Raw genomic sequence first — 23374 nt, 5'->3', positions numbered from 1 at the left:
GGATTGCTTGTTGAATTATCAGTATTACAGTACTTTATCAGTACTTTACCTTAAAGTTATTAGTGAACATTTATGTATAATTGGAGCGACTTAGTCCTTGAAAAGTGTTTGAAAATGACCCCTAGGAGAAGTTTTCATGGATGTACCAGTGCAAAACTATTCAGTAACTCTTCTGAGCAAACACCACCCATCCCTTTAAATACGTTAGCCCACACTGAATGCTTGCAGTTGTAGCTGCTGCAGGGATCTCTGATGCCTCTGCTGTGTGGGTGGGCTTGCATTTGCAGGCAGCAGGAGGAGATCTTCTTCGCTCTTGGGCCAGACTGGTTCCTGCTCTTCATACAGAGCCACCTGCACTCCAGCACGGTCACACTTGGGTTCCGGCTGCTGACCGAATTTCTGTCCCACCCGACCGTAGTCACCAAGTTCAGGGAGGGCATCTCCCCCGGAACGCTGGTGGAGAACATGGCAGAGGAGCCCTTGGCTGTCATGGGTACGTCTAACCCCACCTGTTATTGAGTTTTGCTTGAAAAAGATATATTGGTTTAATTAAATTATACGGGTTTCAAATTTCAAGGGATCTTTTACAGCTGACTGGAGGCTAAGTGCAACCTGCTCTCAGATACATATGGCAAAATTAATTATTATATTTACTGCAGCAGTGTGGAGCAATGGTCAGTAAGTTGTCCTCCGAAGGGCATCTATAGATGCTGTGTAAATATAAAGACATATATAGATATATACAGTGCATACATATAGAGTAAGGTATTTATGAAGAAAAGTTTTGAGAACAACAAAATTCAGTCAAACTCGATTGCGATGGTGCGATTCAGTGAGCACCTTGTATACTGTGTAAGTGTGTTTAAATCTGCAGTGGCAGCATCAGGAGTTGAGCAATGTCAAACTGCAGTCACCCCCCCTTTTGATAATATTATTGATGAATATTGCCGCAGACAACCTGAAGACCCACTCCTGGTCGTTCGAGTGCGTGAGCTACACGTCCCCAGGGTTCGATGTGCTCCGGAAGCTTCTGATCAGCCATGCCAAAGTCCCCCAGATCTACGCCCTGCTGGCAGCGCTACTCCTGCGGAGAACTGGATACGAGTCCCTCGCCGGAGAGGTACTGCGGGTTTCAGGCCGCGGGGCACAGCTGGGGCCAGGCGTGACTGACTGTGAATCGGTGTATGGAAGCTGTTTCTAACACTGCAGTTAGTGGTACGGCCAGATAGCAGCCATGGCTATATGTCTACTGCTGTTTCTTTAAGCAAAGTATTATGGGAAAGTTACATGTTACATTATTAAATACAGAAGATATCTATATCCATAACCTTGTCTATCTATCTAGCTGTTTATCTGTATATCTGTAATGTGCTGCTTTTGTATGCATAATTATACATTTAAAATATATTTACCTAATGGTGATTTTATCAGATACTCTTATCAAGAGTGACTTACATAGGTTACAATTCCTATATGTTATCCATTTATATAACTGTATATTTACTGAGGCAAATGTGGGTTAAGCACCTTGCCCAACGGTAACACAACAGTGCCCCAGCAGAGAATTGAACCAGCAACCTTTTGGTTACAAGCCCTGCATCGTACCACTACACCATACCACTGCACTGTTTAGTTTTCTATATTTCAGTATTTCAGCTGGATGGGTGGCAGAGTGAGCACAATCAGATTTGTAGGTAGAGTAAATCACTTGCGCAGGGTCGTCTCCTAAGCAGACAGATGTAATGTGCTGGGACATCCCTGTTTGTGATGGCACCCTGTCCTTCTGACCCGCAGCAGGAGCTGGACGAGGTCCTGCAGGGAGTGATCGACTGGGCCAATGACGCCAGCGGCCAGCAGCTCTGCGCTGACGCGGCCACCGTCCTCTTAGAGCTGGTCAAGGCCATCATAAGCAAGGTGAGCTCAGAGAATGAACGGATGCGGGCTCAGTGGCCAGTTACTGTACTGAGGAGAGCGTCCATGTTACACAAGTCTTAATGCAGCACAAATCGGAGGGCAGTCCCGGAGGAGCCACCACTGCTGTACACTAAGCTCCACAGAATAGCATATTGGATAACTGCATACTGTACTTCATGCATAGTATGCAGCAGGTCCTGTTGTAATCACATTATTTTGCTTAAACCTGTTGCATGCATGTTTCTGTTAAGTGCACAAAGTTATTCCATATGTGTGAACTTTTCGAGAGTAAAATTTGGGGGTAACAAACGCACTTCCACTTTGTTGTCTCGTCTCTGGTTTGTTGACCGCGAAGCCCTTGAGCGGAACAGAGGACTCCTGGGAGATTCGCCACCCGGGGAGCGTCATGCAGTTTTTCTGTTTGGTTCACAATCTGCACCCAAGGGACCCCCTCTGGGGTTCCCCCGACTTTCTGAAAGTGCTGGCGGAAAGCGTGTTCCCGCCTGACTCCCAAGAGGTGAGACGACCCTCTGGCTTAACCTGTTTGTTTCATGGTGTATTGTAGCCATGGAAACACCTTGAAACCCCTTGTCCTTCCTGATCCTGCAGAGCTGCACAGCTGCCCCCTGGCAGGACGATGGCACCGCCCCCCCTCCGGAGGCCCCGTTGCCCCGGGCGATGCACCCCGCCCGGAAACAGGTGTTTGACTTCATTCGCATTCTGCTGATGGACAGCCTGATCAATGTCTCCGCCAAAAACGGGCTGCACCCCTTCGTGCTGCTCCTGGAGGTGAGAGCACTTCCTCTCTGGCTGCCTGAAACCTGAACATTCCTGCAGGGAAGGGAAACCCCATAGCGACACACCCCCGCCGCCCCCTGCAGGGGTGAGAAAGGAAGTAGGAGCTGTGGCAGCACTGTGTGCTGACAAAGTTTTGAGCCAACTTCCCTATTATTAACCACACACACACAGATACACATAAACACACACACACGCACACACACACACACACACACAGATTTACACATACACACACACACACACACACACATACACACACAGACACAATCTCACATGTACACACTGATACACACACACAGATACAATCACACGTGTACATACAGACACACATACACACACATACTCACACACATACACAAACACACACACATACCCACACATATACACACACACTATATACTCTGACACACATACACACTTACATATACGTGTGGTCTACGTTTATGTTTCAAAAGCTTCTCTCCCTGTTTTTCTTGAAAAAGACATTGGCTCTGGTATCAGGGAGACAGAGGTAGGATGACAGAAACAGGATGCATGTTTACAGGCTAGAGTCCACAACATGCTGACCACATGGCAAATGATAAACAGGACACAAACACCCTGACCTTAAAGACATTCAATAGGTACAAATTCACTAGGTACAGAATTATTAAACTGAACAACAGCATGCCATTTATAGCAGGCTGTGATAGCCTTTCTCCATCAGGTGCCACTGTTTCCTCAGTTTTGAGGCAGCGCACCCAGCGCCTATTGTTCCACGGGCTCAGGAGCCTATCAGAGCTGCTCTGACAGGAGATCCCGGTGCACACAGACCCAGCCTCCAGCACTGCCAGCAATTATCGCCACCCGAACACAATTTCTGCTGATTAATTACGCGCAATAGGAGGAACTTTCCTTTCGTGGCATAAACATTTTTTGCTGTGCATGCATGCGGTTGCCCGTGTGCGTGCGTGTGTGTGTATGTGTGTGTCGGCCTTTGCTTTCAGTTCTCCCCCGAGGCGGCCACGCAGGAGCAGAAACAGAGCTTCCAGACAGAGGTTCTGGAGTCTCTGATGGACATCGTGCACATGACCTGTCAGGAGGAGGGCCAGTCCACCCACGTGGCCAGAGACGGTAGAGTACCATTTTAACAGGGGCTAATTCACTACTCACGCTTCCCTCGTCAAACAGTCACACATGTCAGCACATGGTGAAATGTGAGCTCTCAATTTTGAATGGTACACTTTTAAAGTTGCAAACATTTTAGAGTTACGAATGATCCCCAGGCCGACGTGTTTGGATCTCTGAGGTTCTACTATATATGCATAAAGCCGTTTGCATGAAATCTCTAATACATCCGGTATATTTGGAAATGTATTTAAAAATACATATTTTCTATGCTTTAAATTTTGCATTTTAACATGTTTAATTTCTGAAATTTGTTCATTTCTGAGTCCTCTGAATTTATAAGTCTTTGTAAACTGCTTGAACGTAAGTTATTGTGCATGCGTGCGACTGTTTTAACCACTGAGATGAGCAATACGTTTGTAAATGTTTGACCAGAGAATTGTGTGTTTCTCTCTTTGGTTATTTGTACAGATATCAAAGCCTCCAATACTAGACAAGATGGGAAGATTGCCACGCTGATTGAGAATGTCGCTTTCTTCAGCAAAAAACTGGTGGAGAAGCTCTACTCAGGAATGTTTGTAGCCGATCCGGAAAAGATTCTGGTGTTTATTGCCGAGCAGATTGTAGTGGTGAGTTTTTGCCAAAGGAAAAAGAAATGTGTATTTATATATATACGGTGTGTGTGTGTGTGTGTGTGTGTGTATACATACATAGATAGATAATACATACATACATAGATAATATATCTCCACACAGCTGGGAAAGAAAATTACAGTTAATGTACCATCAACAACATGTTTGACCCTATGAAATGACCTATGTGCATCTCTTTAAATTATGTGATTTATTCGCCTACCAGAGAACCTTATCAGGGATGGCATTCATGTTTTAAAAATTAACCATTCACGTTGCTGGATATTCCGCAAGGTGGCCTAAGCCACATTCCTAAATTGCTGCAGTGTACAACAGCATTATCTCATCTGGCACCCAGGATTCAAACCTGCAGCTCTCTCTTTCCAAGTCCAGTCTCTTAACTGCTGCACTACACTGCATATTACAATGCTTAACACTTTTTCTCATTATATGATTGTTAGTTTTTTTCATGAAATTCATTGAAATTGTCCTTTGGCAATGTGTGACACCCAGCCATGCCCAATCATTGATGTGACACTCAGACACACTTCCATCTCCAACTTGTATGTTACATCTCCAATATGTATCATTACATCTCATGCAACATGCATTGTTGGATTTATCCATACAACAATAAACACGAGACACTTCAGCCATGCCTCAGCAGATTATGTCCCTGCTCCCAGGTGATGGAGAAGGCACAGTCCTTGCGCGAGAAGACCATCAGCGTCCTGTACAACAGCGCCAATCGGGCCACGCTCTACTTCCTGTCGCGGCCGCGGCAGACGTTGGCGGAGCGGCAGGTGACCGTGCAGGCGCTCCGTGTGCTGCAGCAGCAGTGGGACGTCCTGCTGGCCACGTACAACGCCAACGTCAACTTCCTCACCTGCCTGCTGCACTGCCTCCTGCTCCTCAAGTCCGGCAGGTGCGTCCGCACACTGACGCCTCCCAAAATGGGGCGTTCATCTAAGGGCACCGCGGGGTGATACTGCAGGGAATTCAAACCCAGGGAGAGTGTTTGCCCTTTACACAGCATTTGTCAATGAGCCTCTTTCCATTGACAATCTTTTGTAAGTCAACTTTAAAGACTTCAGATTTAAAATGAACACTCTTCCCATGTTCAAGTGTTTTCCATAAAATGCATTGATTTCAAGAATGTTAAATTATGATTTGGTTGGTAAGTTATTTTTTGGAGAATGGCCTTGGGTTGTTCTGTAAACACCATTGTTTCAATTTCCCCAGCTACCCTGATGGCTTTGGGTGTGAGACCCATAAAAAGCAGCACAAGAAGATCTGGTCCCACCTCCTGCCGCGCAAGAACAGCCACATGAGCGAGGCGAGCGAGGCAGGCGAGGCAGGGGAGACGGTTGAGACACCCGACTTGGCTGAAGGTGAGAAAAGCATCCCATTGTTTGGAACAGGCCGAGGCCAAGGGGCGTGAAGTATGCCGTTATGAGGTGAACCCTTCTTCTTGCCCAGAGCCCAAGTACAACTGTTTAATACCCCCTCTCCCCACGCCACACCATCTAATGCTGGCTTAAAGAACGACATCATGATCAGATTTCAGTGTAGCACAAACATCACTCTGTGTCATTTTTTAAAGGCTTTGTGTGGTGTGAAATTCAAAACCTAAAAAGTAAGGCCAAGAGCATAACCTGATTGTTCTGTGGCTATACATGTGTGATCTTTTCAGATTAAATTATTCCAAGTGTATTATGTTTCTGAAGCATAATATGTAAAACTACCATTGCACATACAGGGATTTGTTTTAATTGAATTTTTTTTTTACTTTCCACTAGTTTTTTGAAAACTTTCTCTGTTACAGTGTCCTTTCATCTAACGGAATTTAAACTTAAGTTAAATTTACTGAAATGAAATGACTGTCTGAGGAACAGAGATTTGTTTATTACTGATAATATGTATTATTTCAAAGCAGCATGCAAGCATGGGCATGAATGCTGTCGCTCAGCAGGTAACACATTTGCTCTCCAAATTTCATTTCTTCACCCCTCTCCCTAGTCGAGTCAGAGCTGGCAGCCCTGCTGGAGAGCACGTGGAGCAGGCTGATGCTGGAGAGGCGCCACTCGTTGGAAGAGGCCTACAAGATGGAGCTGTCAGCCAAGCAGGGAGTCCGGGAGGGGCCGCTGGGCATCGGCGACATCAGCCCGCTCTGGGAGGAGACGGCGCTCAAAGCCTGGCAGCTCTTCATAGGTCCGTCCTCCCCCGCGGCACCCCGCCTCCACCACCGAACCGCCGAGGTCTCAAAACACGGGCCTTGACAGCGCTTTTATAGTCAGCAGATTTAAAGCAAACATTCTGGTCAGACAGCCCTTAGGCAGGCATTCCAAGCATGTGGAGTGCTGAGACAATGACAGTGGAATGCGTCGGGAATGCAGAGACAATGGCTTCCTGTGACCCGTACGGTTTTTTTGGATGCCTGGCACAGGAAACAAGGCAGTTAGGACAATGAGTATACAGTATGTGAAGGACATTTTGCCAGCCCATTTAGCAAATTAAAGTTCAGCCACTGAAGTGGTTGATAAGTGGTCTTCACATACACTTGTTGTTTTAATTTACTTTGAGAAGTAAAAAAAAAAATAGCGTCTTTTTAATTTTTTTGTTTGATTATAGTGTATTGCAAGCCACAAAGCTCTTGAGGGACAGCACTCAGTCACAGGCAGTTTACAGTGAGAGAATTTTATTGAAAGTGGTTAAATAACTGCATATCTACCTGCCTACATTTGCAAAGTGAAGCACATGTTACACAAAAGGCTGTATCTAGCCTTCCTGAGAGCTCTCAGGCTGGTGCTGAGCCAGTGTTCTGGTCAAAGCAAAGAGATCTTTTCAAATGTCCTGTTTTACAGTTGTCCGTAACCCAGGCTATCGGTTCTAAAGCCAATGCCACTCCTTTCCATTGCTCACCCAATAATGTATGTATGGCAAAGAATAATAGTTGTAGAAGCAATGAAAAAGCTACGGTCAGACCACAAGGCCTGCATGACTAAATAGTCCATGTAGTGTTAAAAACCTTGCTCTTATGATGACAGCTTGTTTTGGCTCGTTTGGGTGTTTCTTCCTCAGACTCTCAGAAGAAGAAAATGGCCAATGCCAACCAGAAGAAGTCGAGTGCCCTCAGTGCTGCGATGCGATCCGCTCAGAGGAAACTAGGGAAGGACACCACCTGTACAGTGGAGGTAGGAGTCTGTTCTGCATTCAAACTTAGAACATGGAATTCCAGATTGCCATTTATCCAAACCCTTTTGAGTGAAGTCAAGCAACATTTTACTTTATTAAACTCAGGGAATGTGTGCCAAAGACATGTCACATGCCGACAACTGAATATCAAGGTTCATGGAGCTGATTTGTAGACCTTTGGTATGATGTGTCCAACCAAAGGCTTTCCATAGGTTTATTTGATTCTCAGAAAGACCCCAGATCTCTCAATTAAACAATTAATTTTTGCATCAGTTTTAGATTTTGACTGCCATATACTTGACTAAATGTTACAAACATCAACCCAAATCAAAGTATATTGCATGATGCATCATGCTATAAATAGCATGCTTTTTACTTATTTTCCTGTGGTTTCGTGGACATTGCGTGCAATGTGCTGTCTGTGAGCTGTGCAGACTTGAATGGAAAACGTAATAGTAATATCCCATCCGATGGAACGGCGAGCTCCCACTTACCCAGACTGCAATCATCTTTTATTTGAGGATGGCCATTTGGCGGAAAGCGTGTGCCCATATATCATTAATGACATTTTTTTCAATCAAGCAAAAAAATGTTGTCATTTCTCCCCTGGTTCCTGCCCTGCTCTGAAAAGCAAACACGCACCCGGATAAAAATGCGTCCTGGCCTTGTTTTTCGATTCCCGGGCCTGGGCCTCTGTCACGGCCCGTGTCTCTTGTGAGGGACAGGCGGTGGAAGTTGAGTCCGCTCAGACGCAGGGGTTATTAGCAGCGTGAGAACACACTCACAGGTGTACAGGGTGCACTGATACACCCCCCCACCCCACCTTACCCGGTGCCACACCACCGAGTGGGGGCAACTTGCCCTGGGGTCTGTTTAATTATTTTTTAAATTAATTTTGATTATTACAGCCGATTACACCTCAGTGAGCAATGTAATTGATATTTGTTAATTTTTCCCAGGGAACATTCTGTAGAACATACAGTTTGCTGTTGAAGGTTAAAGATGCTGTTATTGTTGTTTTTTTCCCCCTAAACGTGCCCACATCATTAGTTCCTCCTGTGAAAACGTTGCCATCTGGAAAAGGAAGCGCCGAGATATTATTCAGGCACAAGGGCATGAAATTGGTGTTTCTGCAACTGCTGTCTCTGTTCCCCGACAAACGGGGGGCTGTAATTATAGGAGTCCCAATCTGATGAAAACATTATTCATTTTGTGCTATTCTTTATCATATCAACCACTGACAGCCTATCAGCAACTTTGATAAATTGTTTCCCTCCGAAGTGTGGTACCGGAATGAAATGTGTTTTTTTTTTTATTCTGTTACTTGGTTTTAGGAAGTTGCAGTCATGTTGTGTGGCTGTCCTTTGAAAATGAAAAAAAGCCCCTTGAAAGACACGTGATTTTAACTACATTTATTTCAAGTTCCTCTCTGAAATTAAATCTGTTATTTGTTCCACTAAATGATTATTTTCTGTGCCGCTAGCACTAATTGGTAAGAAAGTGGAGTATATTGTTATTTAGTTGAGCTAAATGAAGCTAATGTAAACTTTATTATATTATACTAAATGTTTTATCCAGTGGAAATTACAGATGGGTTCTTATACTTCAGTTGTGTTTGATCTCATTGGAACGTTTTGGGATTCTGTGATTATTTCCCAAGAATGTCTGCATTCTTCATTTAAACTGACAGTCAAAGATTCTGCAGAGTATTTGTTTCTTATTGAAAACCACAATGGTAATTTAGCTGTTGAACTTACATGGATACAGCTCTTGCAGCTGAACAAATCAGTGGGACATTGAGAAGTGTGAGAAATTTGTTTGGGAATTTCATAGTTATATTCTGTGGTCAAAAAAAGGACATTCACATCATATAATGTAATCTGTATCCTGTACGTTCATGCGACCTCTGGATATCTGAGTTTTCTGTTTACCACAACGTAAAGATGGGAAACCAACCAGATCCTCTGCTGCCAAGTAATGAAGTAAAAGTAGACATTTGATGGATTTAAAAATTGCTCTAAGTGGGGTCTTGTTGACTTTCTGAAGTTGAATATCGCCTCTGACAACCATCAAACTTGTTTGTTTTTTAAAATAAATAAATGTCTCCCATTAGTGCACTTGTGAGATGGCATCTGCTGCATGTTTTTTAGTCTGTAATGTGAGACAGATGCTATATGTCCCATAGAAGTTACTCTCGGAAGTGTTTTAGCACTAACCTTAAAGGGATTTATTCCAGAAACGAATGTACCATTTGCATAATCATATCCTTATCTTCATATTAGAAAGATAATTAACATCACTAATGATCAAGTTAAGTTCATTACACATTCACCAACAGCACACAATGAAGTCTACGTTATGTTGCATTATCAACAAAGGTAGTGTTTTCTTGGGAAGTAATTAAAATGTAAATTAGCATGATGTTAATTGTGCAGGGGATGCTAAGTTGTATATTTAATGCAAAATGCCTATAGAACCAATGGAGCTTTTATTTAATAAACATGGTAATTGAAACTATATGTTACTTATGTTTTCCTCAATAAAGGATTGGGATTTTAAATGTTAACAACAATTCGTTTGACAAAATAGTACATTGTTTTCGTGCTCACGGTTTGCTGACCGAAACCACAGTGAAATATTGAGCAGATTGCTCCCTGTCTACAAACTCTTAAGCATATTTTTTTATATTCCTATCATTATTTTCACTTAGTTTTAACATTATATTTGTGTGCAATATCTTGCATTACCTTTATAACAGTATTGTAAATGCTTTGCTTTCCTGGGGGAAAACAGCAGTTTAATAAAGAATCTGCTGTTGGTTTAGATGCTGTATAACCAAGCAGCCCACTCAGAATAGAATATTAAAGTTTTTTATTTTCCCCCTAAAACACTAGAGGATGTCATGTTCCCTTAGAGATTTCTGTCTTTTAAACATCCACATTTCTATTGTTGTGGAGCAGTAGTGGTCATTTTTATCTGGGCTTTATGCATGGTGCAGGCCACAGCAATGTCCATGGGGTTGCAAAAAGAAGTCGTGGATCCACAGACCTCCTGGTGTGGCCTGTTAATAGTGGTGCCCTTGTTAATTGATCAGTTGTTTTGTTTTTTGGGGTAAACATTGGCACTAGCCTGTGGATGGAGGGGTCACGGGTTTGACTCGCAAATGCCATTCCCTCCACCGCCATTTCCTTCAGATCTAACAGGGCATCGTAAGGCCTCTCAATGAAAGTGTTCCATACGATAGCCTGCAGGAGACCTCCGAAATGTTCAAGAGCCTCACACTAGCCACACATTTACCAATTTCACCACCACTGGCCACGCGTAGCTGCGTGGCTCCTCCCTCTGCCGACATGCATCTTTAGCCTCAACCCCACACTGCCCCCCCTCCCCCTCAACCCGCCCCCGCAGCTGAGGAAATGTGCTTCCCAGGTTACGCTTTATGGCGGTGTCGTGCAGATAGCCGACTCGATCTGAGAGGACACCACTGTGATGATTGGCTTAATGACCCTTTAAGCAAACTGGATATGAGTGTGTTGTCAGCGCACAGCGCAGGTCTCCCGCAGCGTAATGCCAGTCAATGTGATATATCAGCAGGACACCGTCACTGGCAAGGAGCCCAAAGCCACCTTGCGCCGCGGTGATATTATAGTTTAACTTAATTATATCACACTGAAAACAATTGGATTTGGAGACAGGTTTTATTGTGGGCCCCGTAGCCAGTGGGTTATTTGCCTGGTGAATGTAATTTAGCGTAAGGAAAACAAACATAAGAATACAAGCAAAACCAAGTGAAAGGGGGGGGGGGTAACTAATGGTAATGCACGGATCACCACAAACTATGTACTCATAGCGTGGATTAAATGATCAAAGTTAATGACACCAAGGCTTTCTTTTACGAACAATTAAGACGGGTTTGGGTGACATAATAGGACGAAGGTGCACAGAGAATGTTACGATTTGGAATCAGTATAAGGAAACCTCATTTGCGTAATTATTTGGCCTTTTTGCTCTTTCTTTTAAAGGAATACTTGATGTGCATGGAGGCCCACCGGAAAACCGGCCAGGAAATGTTCGAAAGCCTTCTGAAAAACCACATTCAGGTCCTGCCACGGTTTCTTACTCTCATATGTTTTGACATATGACAAGTTGGAAAAATCTTGCCTATACTCAGTTTAACCACAACGTTTGTTGTTGTTAACTCAGAGTAATGATTTTAAGTGAATAAAATAAATACTTTTTTTATGTATACATACTTACACAACATCATAAGCTCGGCTCCTGCTGAGATTTATGGAAAATGTTGAGAATAAATCAAAATAGTGTAAGTCTTGCTCGCAGATATTCCTTAGAGTTGGGGACGATGCGTATTGTGGTTAGACTGAACGGAGACCCTGCTGCGGCCAGTGGAACTCAAAGTAGGCTCCTCCGTGTGGCTCCCTGACAGATGCTGCACTGTGAGAATGACCGGATGGCCGACCAATGGCAGAGGGCGGAGGAGGAGCTGCTCCGTGAGAGGGGCCTGTTCGGGCCTGGCCCGGGTGTCTTCCTGAAACGGGGATGGGTGCAGGACACGGCCGAGGGGCCCAACCGAATGAGGCCTCGGATTCGCCGCAAAGCCGCGCGTCGATCCAAAAAGGTGGCGTAGAGACAGAGCATAAACCTGACAGGGGTATTTGTGACATTTGCTTAAAGGGGTCTCGAGGGTCACCGTCTGAAAATTTGTCTGCGTTACTGTTATGTAAAATCCGTATCTTATTAGACCCCAGACTTCCAGTTTTCTGACTTCTTTGCAAGTATTTTGAAAATTAGGAACAGGAATAGTGTTTCGTTAGATTGCACATCAAACCAACAGCTGTTTCAAGGCAGATTTATAAACACCTGCCCCACCAAGCATTTCCCCTTGGTTTCATTATCTCATGGAACCACCCCTACTGTGGGTGTCTCTTAATGACTGCTCAGATAAAAACACTGGGAAAAGGGTGTCTCAGTATGATTCAGAATTGTTTTACTGATACTCATGCGCTGGTGTGTCCCTCTCCAGTTTCCAGCATCCAATCTTGGCCTGTACATGAAGTGTAATTTTGTGGAAGAGAACAGAGGCGTAGCTGAAAGTGGCGAGCCTGACTCAGGTAAAATATGGCCATCCTTTGCTTTTGCCTCCTCACTTCCTTCCTTCCTCACCACCCCAACCTCCCCAGATGTTTTATTTACTATGCTATGTAAGTAATGCTGAACAATGAAAGTGAATATCTAAGCGGACTTACCTAATTTTGAAAGTACTTGAATTCATTTGATAAAAAATGATTGAATTCTATCTGGCTGCATTATGGTGTGACTCAAACATGAAAAAAATAAAAATAAGTGTGACACAGCATGATGTAGGTTTTGGTTAAAAAGGGGAGATGAGGTCAAATCACAGTGGGCCTAGGTGTGCTATAATTCGTGTATGTGTGTGTCTTTGCGTGTTTGTGTGTGTGTGGCAGAGGTAAGGATCCTGTGTGAGGCGGGGCAGGAGGCGGAGGAGAACGGGCTGGACTGCGAGCAGCTGACCTTCTTCCCCTCGCTGAGTGATGCGACCCCCATCTCTGAGGACTCCCCTGACTTCGCCCAGCAGTGCACAGAGACGCAGGTGATCCTGCAGGAGCTGGTGGAGGGTGAGGAGGTAAGCTCCGCTCCCAGGGGACTCGTGGGAAACGCCCCGTCCCCATCATCATCATCATCATCATCACCACCACCAATGCTGTGATCCAGTAGTGTCTGACAGCCATTCACAGAGCATGGATATTTACATTTACAGTCAGTCACTTGGCAGCACTCTCATCCTGAGTTGCATAACCAATATAACCTCTTCTTGCTTCTGCATCTTAGCCCCTCCCACTGACACTCCCTTTCTCACTCTCTCTGCAACTGTCCTCCAAATTATAACCAACCTGTGCCAACCTGTCAGCCTGAGTCCTTTCAGACCAGCAGGTGCATAGTTCAGAGTGTCTACCAAGGGCCTAAAAAGGCCTCCTATCTTCCACAGGTCACCAGGACCTTGTTTGAAGCACAGCACCGACAGGGTTGTTTTTTTTTACGGCTTTTGACAGAAGTATTAATAAAAACGGTAGGGGGTGACGTCAACTGTCTTGTATTCATTTAGAGGTTTTTAGTCCTGCTGTGCCCGCCTGTCAGATGAATAGTGCCTTTCATGCTCGTTAATCCACAAACACAGTTCACGCTGTCTTGCGCGGTACCCTCCGTCTCTTAGAATAATTAGACTCGTGGCGGATGACGACTTACTCAAGTGTCTTTTTCATAACGGTAATGAATGGGCACAGAAACCTACGGGCGCGGGCACGCCCTCCTTCTCAGGGGGGGGTGCTTTTTAACGTAGTCAGGTGCGCCTATTAAAATTCAAATTTACGGAGCCGGGTTTGAAATGGAGAAAGCCGTCACTATTGTTTGGATATTGAGTATTAGATAGAAGGACGCGATGCAATTGAAAATGCAGCGGCTTTAATGTAGCGTTTTATATTTTCAGACCTCATTGGAAAAGATGCACCTCGTAGTGCAAGAAACTAAAATGAATTATACCTTTGCCTCCATTTTTATTGATGTAAATTCTCACATGTACAAGTAAAGAAAACCTAAACCATTAACCAGGTTATAAATTAAGCAAAACAAATAAAACAATAACTAAATTAAAGGTTATGTAGAAATTGTATTGTTGTTCAAGGATTTGGGCTGTCACAGAAGAGTAGATCTATCCGGTGTTAGCTGACCTTTATAAAGCATACATACTGTACAGTAAATACATTGTTTTTTATCTGAATGGCTAAATGAATATTACATTTGCTCATACATATTGAAATAATTCTGCTAGCTTTTGAAATCAAATGCTATAAAAATATAAACATTCAATTAGCAACAGGAATGTGTTTTTGGCATGGCATCAAAGACACTGGTCTCTTAGTGACTCACAAGGTCTCTGTGAGTCACTAAGACCTAGGTAAAGATTTTGTTTCGATGCATAGAACATTTACATTGATATAAGGTCTGTAAACTAAGTGTTTTTTATTATTATTATTTACTTCCAACTAAGCATTTAACACTCTTTTTTTCGAATGCTCACTGATTTTTTCCCCCTACAAACTCATTGAATTAATTTCGAGTTAGATTTACGCCTTACAATTTGATACACATGTTAGATAATCACTGTTAGCGCAGCGACCGATAATGTATAATTTGGTGTCGTACAGACACACAGCAAAAGCTGAAAGAATGTGATGCCAGGTGGGGGCTTTGCGCAGAAAGGGCTGTAATCAATTAGCACGTTTCCATTGTGTGCGTGTCATTGATTAATTCTCGCAATAAACGGCAAGCTCTCTTCGCCACCCCCCAAAAAGTGCTTTTTGGAGGAAGGCCGGCTGATTTGATTTGTATTAATCGCCGAGCGGGTCGCGGGTGCTATGGTGCCCCATATGGTCCGGGGATGAGGACAGGAGGTTGGGATGTATTTTGAAAGGGGTGTCCCAGGGGGGCACGGGCGAAGTTGACGGGAGGAGGGGGCCAGGTGCAACCGAGCGCCGTGAAATGAGGGGAGACGTGAAAATTAGCCGCGCGTAATCGAGACGCTTGGTCATCGGTTCCCGTTTCCCCTTTCAGCGACACAGCGGCCCACTTGCTTAACAATGAAGCACTACAAACAATTGGTCATGAAGCGAGCGAGAGGGTCAGTGGAAAGAGATTTGTCCCATGTTAAGGGTCAGCTACTGACCCAATCTTTAATGGCCCCTCCAAGTCATTCATTCATTTGTTTAAACACTTTTAGCCAGGGTGTCGGTACTTTTCTCTGGTCTTTATGATGCAACTTTCTTTGGAAGAGATTTACTTTTTGTATATCAATATAAAAAAAGAAATTCCTGTGGTCGTGGCTCATAGATTGATGATTAGCTTTTGGAGGGTGCTATGAGAAAGAGGTGGAATAAATTAAAGTACTTGAAAATGGCTCACAGATAACATTAAAGAAGCATTTAGGGCTCATCATTGCTTTTGTTTTTATATTGATAGTTAGGGAATTAAATTGGATAAATTACCTTTTTAGTTTGTTTCATTTTTCATGTACTTTTTTACTGTTTGTTTTTCCTCTGGAAGCTGATCAAAGCCTAATTTTGCCAGTCCTTCCAAATGGGAGGACTATACATTTGGAAGAACTGCCAAAAAGGACAGAATATTTGGAATAAACAAAGGAATTTGACAAAAATTATGTTATTCACACATCAAGGCTGTATGGAATGTATTAAATGTACATGTGTATGTTTTTAAATGTGCTTATTTGGGAAATGTGCAGAAGGCCATAGAGTTTGGGTGGGGGGTTATCTTATGTGGGATTTGTGGGGCTTTCTTTGCACTTGCATTTAGTTGTTTACCAGGAGCTCTTACCCAGATTAACATACATATCTTATAGTTTTTACATCTAATCTATTTATACAGTTGTTATACAGTGTTGTTACATATACTATAAGTTTGCTATGGCAGTTCTGGATAAAGTACCTTGCCCAAAGGTACAACAACAGTGCCCCAGCAGGGAACCGAACCGGCAACCTCTGCATATACCTGCCCTGCTCCTTACTGCCACACCACGCTTCATTGGAAAGTTCTTCTCCTTCAGGTGAAGGGTAAGCTGTGTGTGGTCATCGTCAACGGCCACATCATCACAGAGGGGGTGCTGCTATTCGGAAAGAATGACTTCTACATCTGCGAGGGCTTCACGCTGTCGCTGACCGGAGATGTGTGCTGCAAGAGCCACCATCCTACCAGGTACTGCGGCACGCCTGCCCAAAAGTGTCCCCCCACCCCCAGCCACACAGATGTCACTAAAGCCACCACAAACTTTACAGCCTTGCAAGTGATCAGAACTGTGCAAAAATTGAATGTAATATTATCAAACCATTGCATAATAAAGGAAATATTTTCATGGTGGCTGCTAGCCTTTCCCCACTGAAACATTGATAGTGACATGTCCCCTGCCCCTGTGAGCGTGATGGGTGACGATAAAGCCAACTTTTCTCTTCTTACTCCTTTTGTTTTATACAGCAGTGTCCGGGATTCCTTCATCTGCAGTATGTTCAGCAAGGAGAGCCCTGCATCGAGCCCAAGCTGCCGCCGCTACCCATACAGAGAGATTAAGGAGGGCCACATCATGCGCTTCCTGCTTGAGGTGAGGCTTCATACGGGGAGAGGAGACTGGAGAGGGGTCGAGCCTCTCCCCAAGGCAGCCGCGGAGTGCCTAAAATGACTGAACACCCACTTTCATTCCCCTGCACTTACGGCTCTGCTAAAATTTGCTTTAGTGTTCTCATTACGACATTACGAGACAGGAATCATTGTGCTCACATACAAAATGTTATTTAATTGTAGCAAAATGCGCCCCCCCCCCAATGTTCCTAGTGCCTTTTCATCTAAAGAGAACAGGGAGTGGGGGGGCTAGTGCCTACACCACATGAATTTATATCTGCTCTCTGTTCTGGGAATTCTGGACAAACTATCAGAGTGAGGTAGCATGTGGCCAATAAATATGGTTTTCATTCTACATGCGAGTTTGAACGTGTGTGTTACAGTGTGTGGAGTTGAGGGAGTTTTTCTTTCAGTTGCAACGATTTTATTTCTGCAGGACAATGCACTGGAGATATTGATGAGGAATGGGCAGTCTGCGTTCCTGGTATTTCAGAACAAGGAGCACATACCTGCTTTCAAACGGTAACGTCATTTGCTGCTACCGCCTCTGGCCACCGCAGGGTGTCTGGCGATGGGCGGGGTGTCACTGATTCTCCTCTCTCCATAGGCTGTGCTCTGTTGTGCCTTCGTTAAAAGGGAGAGGGGTCACAGAAGCCATTATTAATGTGAGGTAAGTGCCCCCCCCCCCCCCCCCCAACGCTGGCTGATCATTACACCAATAGGTGATCCTCAGGCTCTGGGGTCGCCACTGCACTTTGGCCTGGGATGGCTTTGATGTGTGTGGTTATACAGCAGCCAGCCTAGCCAGGTAGTTATTTTGAGCTGGGTTAGGCAATCTGTGTGGAGCAGGTCCTGGATGTACATCCACGCGTGCGCGCGTGTGTTGGCGTGTGTGCCTGCATGCCGAAGTGTGTGCATTGTTATTTGTGTGTACATGTGCAAATGTATATGTGTTTGTTTGGGTGTATGTGTGTTTGTATGCTTGCACGTGTGGGTGTGCATGGGTGTGTGTGTGTGTGTGTGTGTGTGTGTGTGTGTGTGTGCGCATGTGCGAGGGTGTGGATCCATGTTTGGCACAAAAGCACAATCAGAAACCCTTGACGGCTTATCTCCCTTAGTAGAAGCTAGCCATTACGCTGATACATAGCCACTATAACTTGAAAATTTTCTCCCAATTAAAAAAAAATGCCATTGAGCATTCTTCAGATGTTTCATTGCAGCAATAGGACCCGGCAAATTTGGCATTCCAAGTCTGTAATTGTCTACCAGGGTGCGGTAAGCCCCCCTTCAAATATCATTTTAATGTTCTCCTGCAAACTCAATCTTGTGCTCCCCCCACCCGTTTCGAGCTTAATTTTAGGAGCTGTTATCTGCAGGAATAAGAGCCTCCAGCTCCACTGCAAATCATTGCTGGGAAATCACAAATCCAGGACCGGTGTCACTCAAGCTGGGAATCGCCACTCTGAAATTTGGCTTGATTTAGCATCTCCCACATTATTGGCCACAGACCACAACAGTTATACTCTGTAATCTTTATTTGTTGGTATGCCATAAACTCCATTTTAGGATATTTCCAGTTTTGCTGTAATTACCGAGTAGCTTCTGTGTGTGATTATTTGAAACAGAACAAAGAAATTGTTGTATTTACATTGAAGGCTTTAGGGAACACTTGAGTCTCCACTCATTTTCATTTTCAGCTTCAATTTATCCATGCAATTTTTTAAATCTTTTAAAGGTCCTATGTGTGCCGAACACTAAATTAGTACTGACTCAACATAATCATCTCAACATCATATTGGGTACAATCCTTAGATTTTGCCCTTTTTACTGAATTATGTTATTTCTGCTTTATATTGTTATTATAGCATATAAAATTTGCCATAACTAGCTAATGTTTTTTTTTCAATTTTCCTGTATTTTGAAGTTTATTTCCCCCACATTCCCCCCACAATCCAAGCTCTTTACATTTTTGTTTTGTATTTTGGTATACAATATATAGGAATATTTATACATATTTAATCATTTGGTTAGGTAAGTGGTAGGGTAGTATATCTGCTATGTGTGTGTGTTTGTGTCTGTGTCAATGTACACACTATACGTATATACATATCAAATCTTATCTGCATCTGTATTTGTTCAGCAGAACAGTGTACATAATGAACAGAATAGTGTACATAATAAACAGCCTGACCAGTTCCTGGAATTAAATATTTACAGTAATGTTACACTGCAATTTTCATTCTTTGCAGTGCTTGGGTTTCCCAAATATTCACTTTTTCTGACTCCTAGCTCTGTTTGGGGAAAGCCCCCACAATCGTCCTGTGCACATCATGTTAACTTCTATGAAAGACTGCTTCCTCAACAGACATGACTGACAAATCATACTAAGGGCTGGCACATCCCCATAGCTGAGCACCTTTGCAGGGGTGCAGCTATCTGCGGTCACCCTGTGCTGGAGTTTTCATCCTCCACACCGCCTGGGTCTCCCATGCCACAGAGTTCGGGGTGCTCAGCCTGGAGAAATCGGGCCTCCTGATTGCATCAGTGTGCCCCCTCCCGTGCAGCTTGGCCGTCGCCTCCCTGCACTTTTGGAGACAGGGCTTGCACAGGTCACCCTCGTCCGGCAGGTACAGGCGCTCCGGCCGTGAGGCGGGGTCGGCGCCCTGGGCGCAGCTGCCGGCGTGGGGCGCAGCAACGGGGTTGCGGGCGGCGTTAACCCGGCAGAGGTGCGGGAGGCCCGCGAGGCCCTCAGGGAGGCCCCGCAGCAGGTTGTCGAAGAGGCCCAGCTCACGCAGCTCCGCCAGGCCCAGCACGGCGGGCGGCACACTCTCCAGCCGGTTCATGCCCAGGTTGAGCGAGCGCAACTCCGTCAGGCCTGCCACAGCGGCCGGCACACCGTCGGCGCTGAGCCGGTTGTCGCACAGGTTGAGGTGGCGGAGGCTCTGGAGCCGGCCGATGGCGTCTGGCAGCCGCTCGATCCGGTTGCTGTGCAGGTCCAGCCGGCGGAGGTTGGCGAAGCGCTCGATGCAGTCCGGCAGCGTCCGCAGGCGGTTACGGCTCAAGTCCAGCTCGTCCACATTGGCGAGCTTCAGGATGCACTTTGGGAAGGCGTCCAGGCCCAGCTTGCTCAGGTCGAGACGCTGTCTGCCATCCGCGGTGACCCTCAGGGCGTTTTTGGCCATTTTGAGAGTGATCTTCACTTTCGGAGCGCCCTTCTTCCTCCCCACAGCCATGGCCCTGCAGAGATGAAACACGGATCACTACCACTGCAACCCTGTAATTACCAGCGAACACGGCATCTCTGATGACCCTCTAAAGAAGCCGTGGCAGCCTGCCGCAGAATTCCGAGTTGTGAGCGGCAGCGCGATTTGTGCAGCTACAGCAGCATTGTGTACACCCGAAAGCGGCGCCTCCGAGCGAAGGAGAGGTGTAACATCCACCGTCCCGCTCGCTCACCCGTCCCAGCCTAGGGGGATAGTTTAAGACGATCCCCCCCCTCTAATTAAGGCTAACACACGGAAATCGCAAGTGAGGGAAGTGATGAGTGTAATTTTGAGGGTAGAAAAAAAAACAAATGGCTGTTGATGGCGGAGCTCAAAACAAACACGCGTTTCAGCTGATTGATCTACGGGCTTCCTTCACTCGGGTGAAGGGACTGCGAGTGAAGTGAGTCAAATCAGGGCTTTGATAGATGACGGCTGGGGAACTGATATGAAATCTTGCACTTACACCTCCCCGTTTAAAAAAAAAAACAAAACAAAACAGGAGGCTTTATTATAAGCCCTTCAGGGCCCTTGGCTACTCATTAATCATATTCAAGTGCATGAAGAGGAGCTAATGCATCTTAAGCTGATTCTGATAATATCCTTGTATATGGAACAATAGCATGTACACATGCAAAATTCACAGACTCCCCCGTATGTGATTATTCACTGAACAGGCTTTTAAAAACAATTTTGTAAATCACCATTTCAGATACAAGTCGGTTTTTGGTTCAGCTTTGTTTTGATGCTATATTCTGTTATGTTACACGGGCTTTGCTGTGCCACACAGTTAATAAAATGTGAACTGAATGTGACCGTAGATTATCAGTAACAGCAGGCTTTTTGAATAGGAATAGTCAAACACAATTTTGCACTCAAAATTAAATAATGATCAGAGTAAATCAAATCAATGCAAAATAAAAATACAATAAGTCATAATGAGAAAGAACAGCTGATTTCCTTGTTGAAATATGCCATGTAATTATCATCTAATCCTGAAAAATAATATTACAAACATGGCACATTTAATTTTTGAAAGTACTGCATGGTCCGGTTTGTTTCAAGGACATAACATGATCTTTTGAATGAAAAAGAAATTTGTTTATTGTTCTAAATCATGACGTGGCTTTTTAAAATTGAACAAAGCCATTCTTTTCAGGCAGTTTATTATGGACCTTCTCTCTTTAGCTCAGCTCTTTGCCTGTTATTTAACAACATAAAATTTGCTTTGACTGAGTCTAAGCTAAGATTTTATGTCAGTTCACAAGTAAAATAAAACTGATTTAATTTACATAATAAACTAAGACGTTAATTCATAAAATACGGTTCCTACCAGGTGTTCCTATGGTACCCAGTGCAGTTCTCAAGCTGAAAAGGAATCAAGCTCTGACGCTAACAGTCTGGATGGTGCCCCAAAGTACTGTACAACCTGGGAGAGTTTTCTTCCGTCTTTGCTTCTGCGAATTAGCCTACCCATAAGGCCATCTGAGAACTCTGCGTATAAAACCGGGGGGCTGCAAGTCGCAGTATTAGACCGAGGTGAAAGGACTTCAATCCAATAATGTCCAGTCTCTGTCTCCCACGCACATTTTAGACCGCACAAAGCAAGCTCAGTCTTGTTTAACTGTTACTAAGCAACTGAAATCTGCTGTGACTGAAGTTTACTGCCATGTCATCGGCCTGCACAGGGAAATGGAGAGGATTTTAAGTTGTGGTGTACCTTCTTTTTCCACTGTCCTTTAACATTTCTAAAAAATATGATGTATAAATTTATTTTTAAACCAGCTTTTTGCATACCTTACAGGCATGCTGCCAAAAGGAGACAGATGTTCATAGCTAGAGCCATATTACTTAGCTACTTTGGATGCTAATCACAAAGAGATGTGAAAATGCCCAGACCCACAGCAGGAAACACTGTTTTATGAGACAGGCCTTGTTGTACAGGTAGAGGTTAGTGCAGTTATGTGTAAGTTCACCTAACTGAAAGTTTGTTTGATTGCACTATTTTTTGGGCTTCAATGGGCTTCACCGTGGTATACAGGACAGGTAGGGGTTTATAAACTTGAAGTGATGGACTTTATAAATTCATTTAGAGATACATACATTTGGCTGTTTTGTTTGATTTCTATTTGTTAAATACTCTTTGTTCATTTTTGTCAGAACATTATTTTTTTACAGATAATGTTTACAGAATGTAAAGCCTTCAAAATGCAGTGCAGTTGTCTGTTGATGGTTCTAGTGACAGCATTGTGATGGAAACCATTGTCCATTGCAGCAGGACTGTACCATTACCTCATTTCACGATGTTTCTCGCTATAAAACAGTAAAAAATAAAGCACAGACACATCTTTGCTGCATTGTTTGGTCATAGGATGCGTGTGTTAAGGAAAACCCTGTATTTCTTCACGCCGCAAATAATAATATGAAAAAGGATACCTCATATGTATATTTGGTCTGCTGTCTCAGAAACTGGCCCGGGAGAGACCGGCTGTAGTATGGGGCAAGGTGTCAAAGAACATGACGTAACTGCAAAAAAAAGTATGGGTTTAATGTTTATAAATAGCTGTGTTCAGGCCTCATTGAGTGGAAACCTTTTAGTGGTCAGTTCACAGGTACGCCTACATATAGGGCTGTGCAGCTATCTGACTGTAGGCCTTCAGCACCTCTGGCAAACTTTTGTTACGCAAACATCTGTTTGGTAAAGACAGAGTGGACTGTGATGCCAAATTCTGTACCTTTGACTGTTTACAGAGAAAGCGTCCCCTTCAGAGGGTTGACGTTCTCACAGATCTCTGGCGGTTATGTGACCATTTTTTATAGCGCTGTTATCAGATTTATCAGAATTCGAACGAAACATTTTCCCGCCTGTGGACCCCGCGCCCGCTTTTCTAAAGAAAAGGCAACGCTCGCTGTCCACGGTCAGCCTCGGAGTGTTTCCTTTTTTTAAGCCATTTTAGAGCGATCTTCCCCTTCAGTGGTCCCTTATTAACCATAGCGCCATGGAGATAAAATGCGATTTCAATTTGTTGAATCACCATTACAGCAGCTTCCCTGTAGCAATGACGCCGTGCGGATGGAATGCGATTTCAGTCTGTTGGATCACTCCTGCGCCAGCTCTGTAATTACCAACAAAACACCGCCCCTCCAATCACCTGCTAAAGAAGCCGTGGCGACATGCCAGCGAAGTTTTGAGCGCCACTGTTGTTTTGCGCTGTAACAGCGGTGCGGTGGAAAACCTGCCCCAC

At 44.3% G+C, this 23374-nt stretch overlaps 2 protein-coding genes across 2 annotated transcripts in view; one reads left to right on the top strand and one right to left on the bottom strand.

Annotated features, from left to right (window-relative positions):
* The window catches only part of wdfy4 (WDFY family member 4), a 63354-nt gene that overhangs the window by 24278 nt on the left and 15702 nt on the right, over positions 1 to 23374 (top strand). Inside the window, exons 29-47 of the mRNA XM_036546556.1 lie at positions 288 to 493; positions 954 to 1120; positions 1795 to 1914; positions 2270 to 2431; positions 2524 to 2703; positions 3699 to 3825; positions 4291 to 4448; positions 5139 to 5377; positions 5695 to 5843; positions 6472 to 6663; positions 7534 to 7646; positions 11670 to 11747; positions 12092 to 12283; positions 12689 to 12776; positions 13131 to 13309; positions 16301 to 16449; positions 16726 to 16849; positions 17303 to 17388; positions 17474 to 17536. Of these exons, the coding sequence (XP_036402449.1) occupies positions 288 to 493; positions 954 to 1120; positions 1795 to 1914; positions 2270 to 2431; positions 2524 to 2703; positions 3699 to 3825; positions 4291 to 4448; positions 5139 to 5377; positions 5695 to 5843; positions 6472 to 6663; positions 7534 to 7646; positions 11670 to 11747; positions 12092 to 12283; positions 12689 to 12776; positions 13131 to 13309; positions 16301 to 16449; positions 16726 to 16849; positions 17303 to 17388; positions 17474 to 17536 (2772 nt within the window). The remainder of the gene's footprint in view (positions 1 to 287; positions 494 to 953; positions 1121 to 1794; positions 1915 to 2269; positions 2432 to 2523; positions 2704 to 3698; positions 3826 to 4290; positions 4449 to 5138; positions 5378 to 5694; positions 5844 to 6471; positions 6664 to 7533; positions 7647 to 11669; positions 11748 to 12091; positions 12284 to 12688; positions 12777 to 13130; positions 13310 to 16300; positions 16450 to 16725; positions 16850 to 17302; positions 17389 to 17473; positions 17537 to 23374) is intronic.
* On the bottom strand, positions 19299 to 21519 carry lrrc18a (leucine rich repeat containing 18a). The gene is made up of 2 exons (XM_036546489.1): positions 21463 to 21519; positions 19299 to 20103 (listed from the first exon to the last, which is right to left on the bottom strand). Exon 2 carries the CDS (start codon positions 20097 to 20099, stop codon positions 19299 to 19301), a length of 801 nt encoding a protein of 266 aa, XP_036402382.1. The 5' UTR covers positions 20100 to 20103; positions 21463 to 21519.

Source organism: Megalops cyprinoides, chromosome 15, assembly GCF_013368585.1.
Source record: "Megalops cyprinoides isolate fMegCyp1 chromosome 15, fMegCyp1.pri, whole genome shotgun sequence".
NCBI classification, from domain to species: Eukaryota; Metazoa; Chordata; class Actinopteri; order Elopiformes; family Megalopidae; genus Megalops; species Megalops cyprinoides.
The sequence above is the reverse complement of the archived record's forward strand: the minus strand, read 5'-3'. Positions and strand labels throughout refer to the sequence as shown.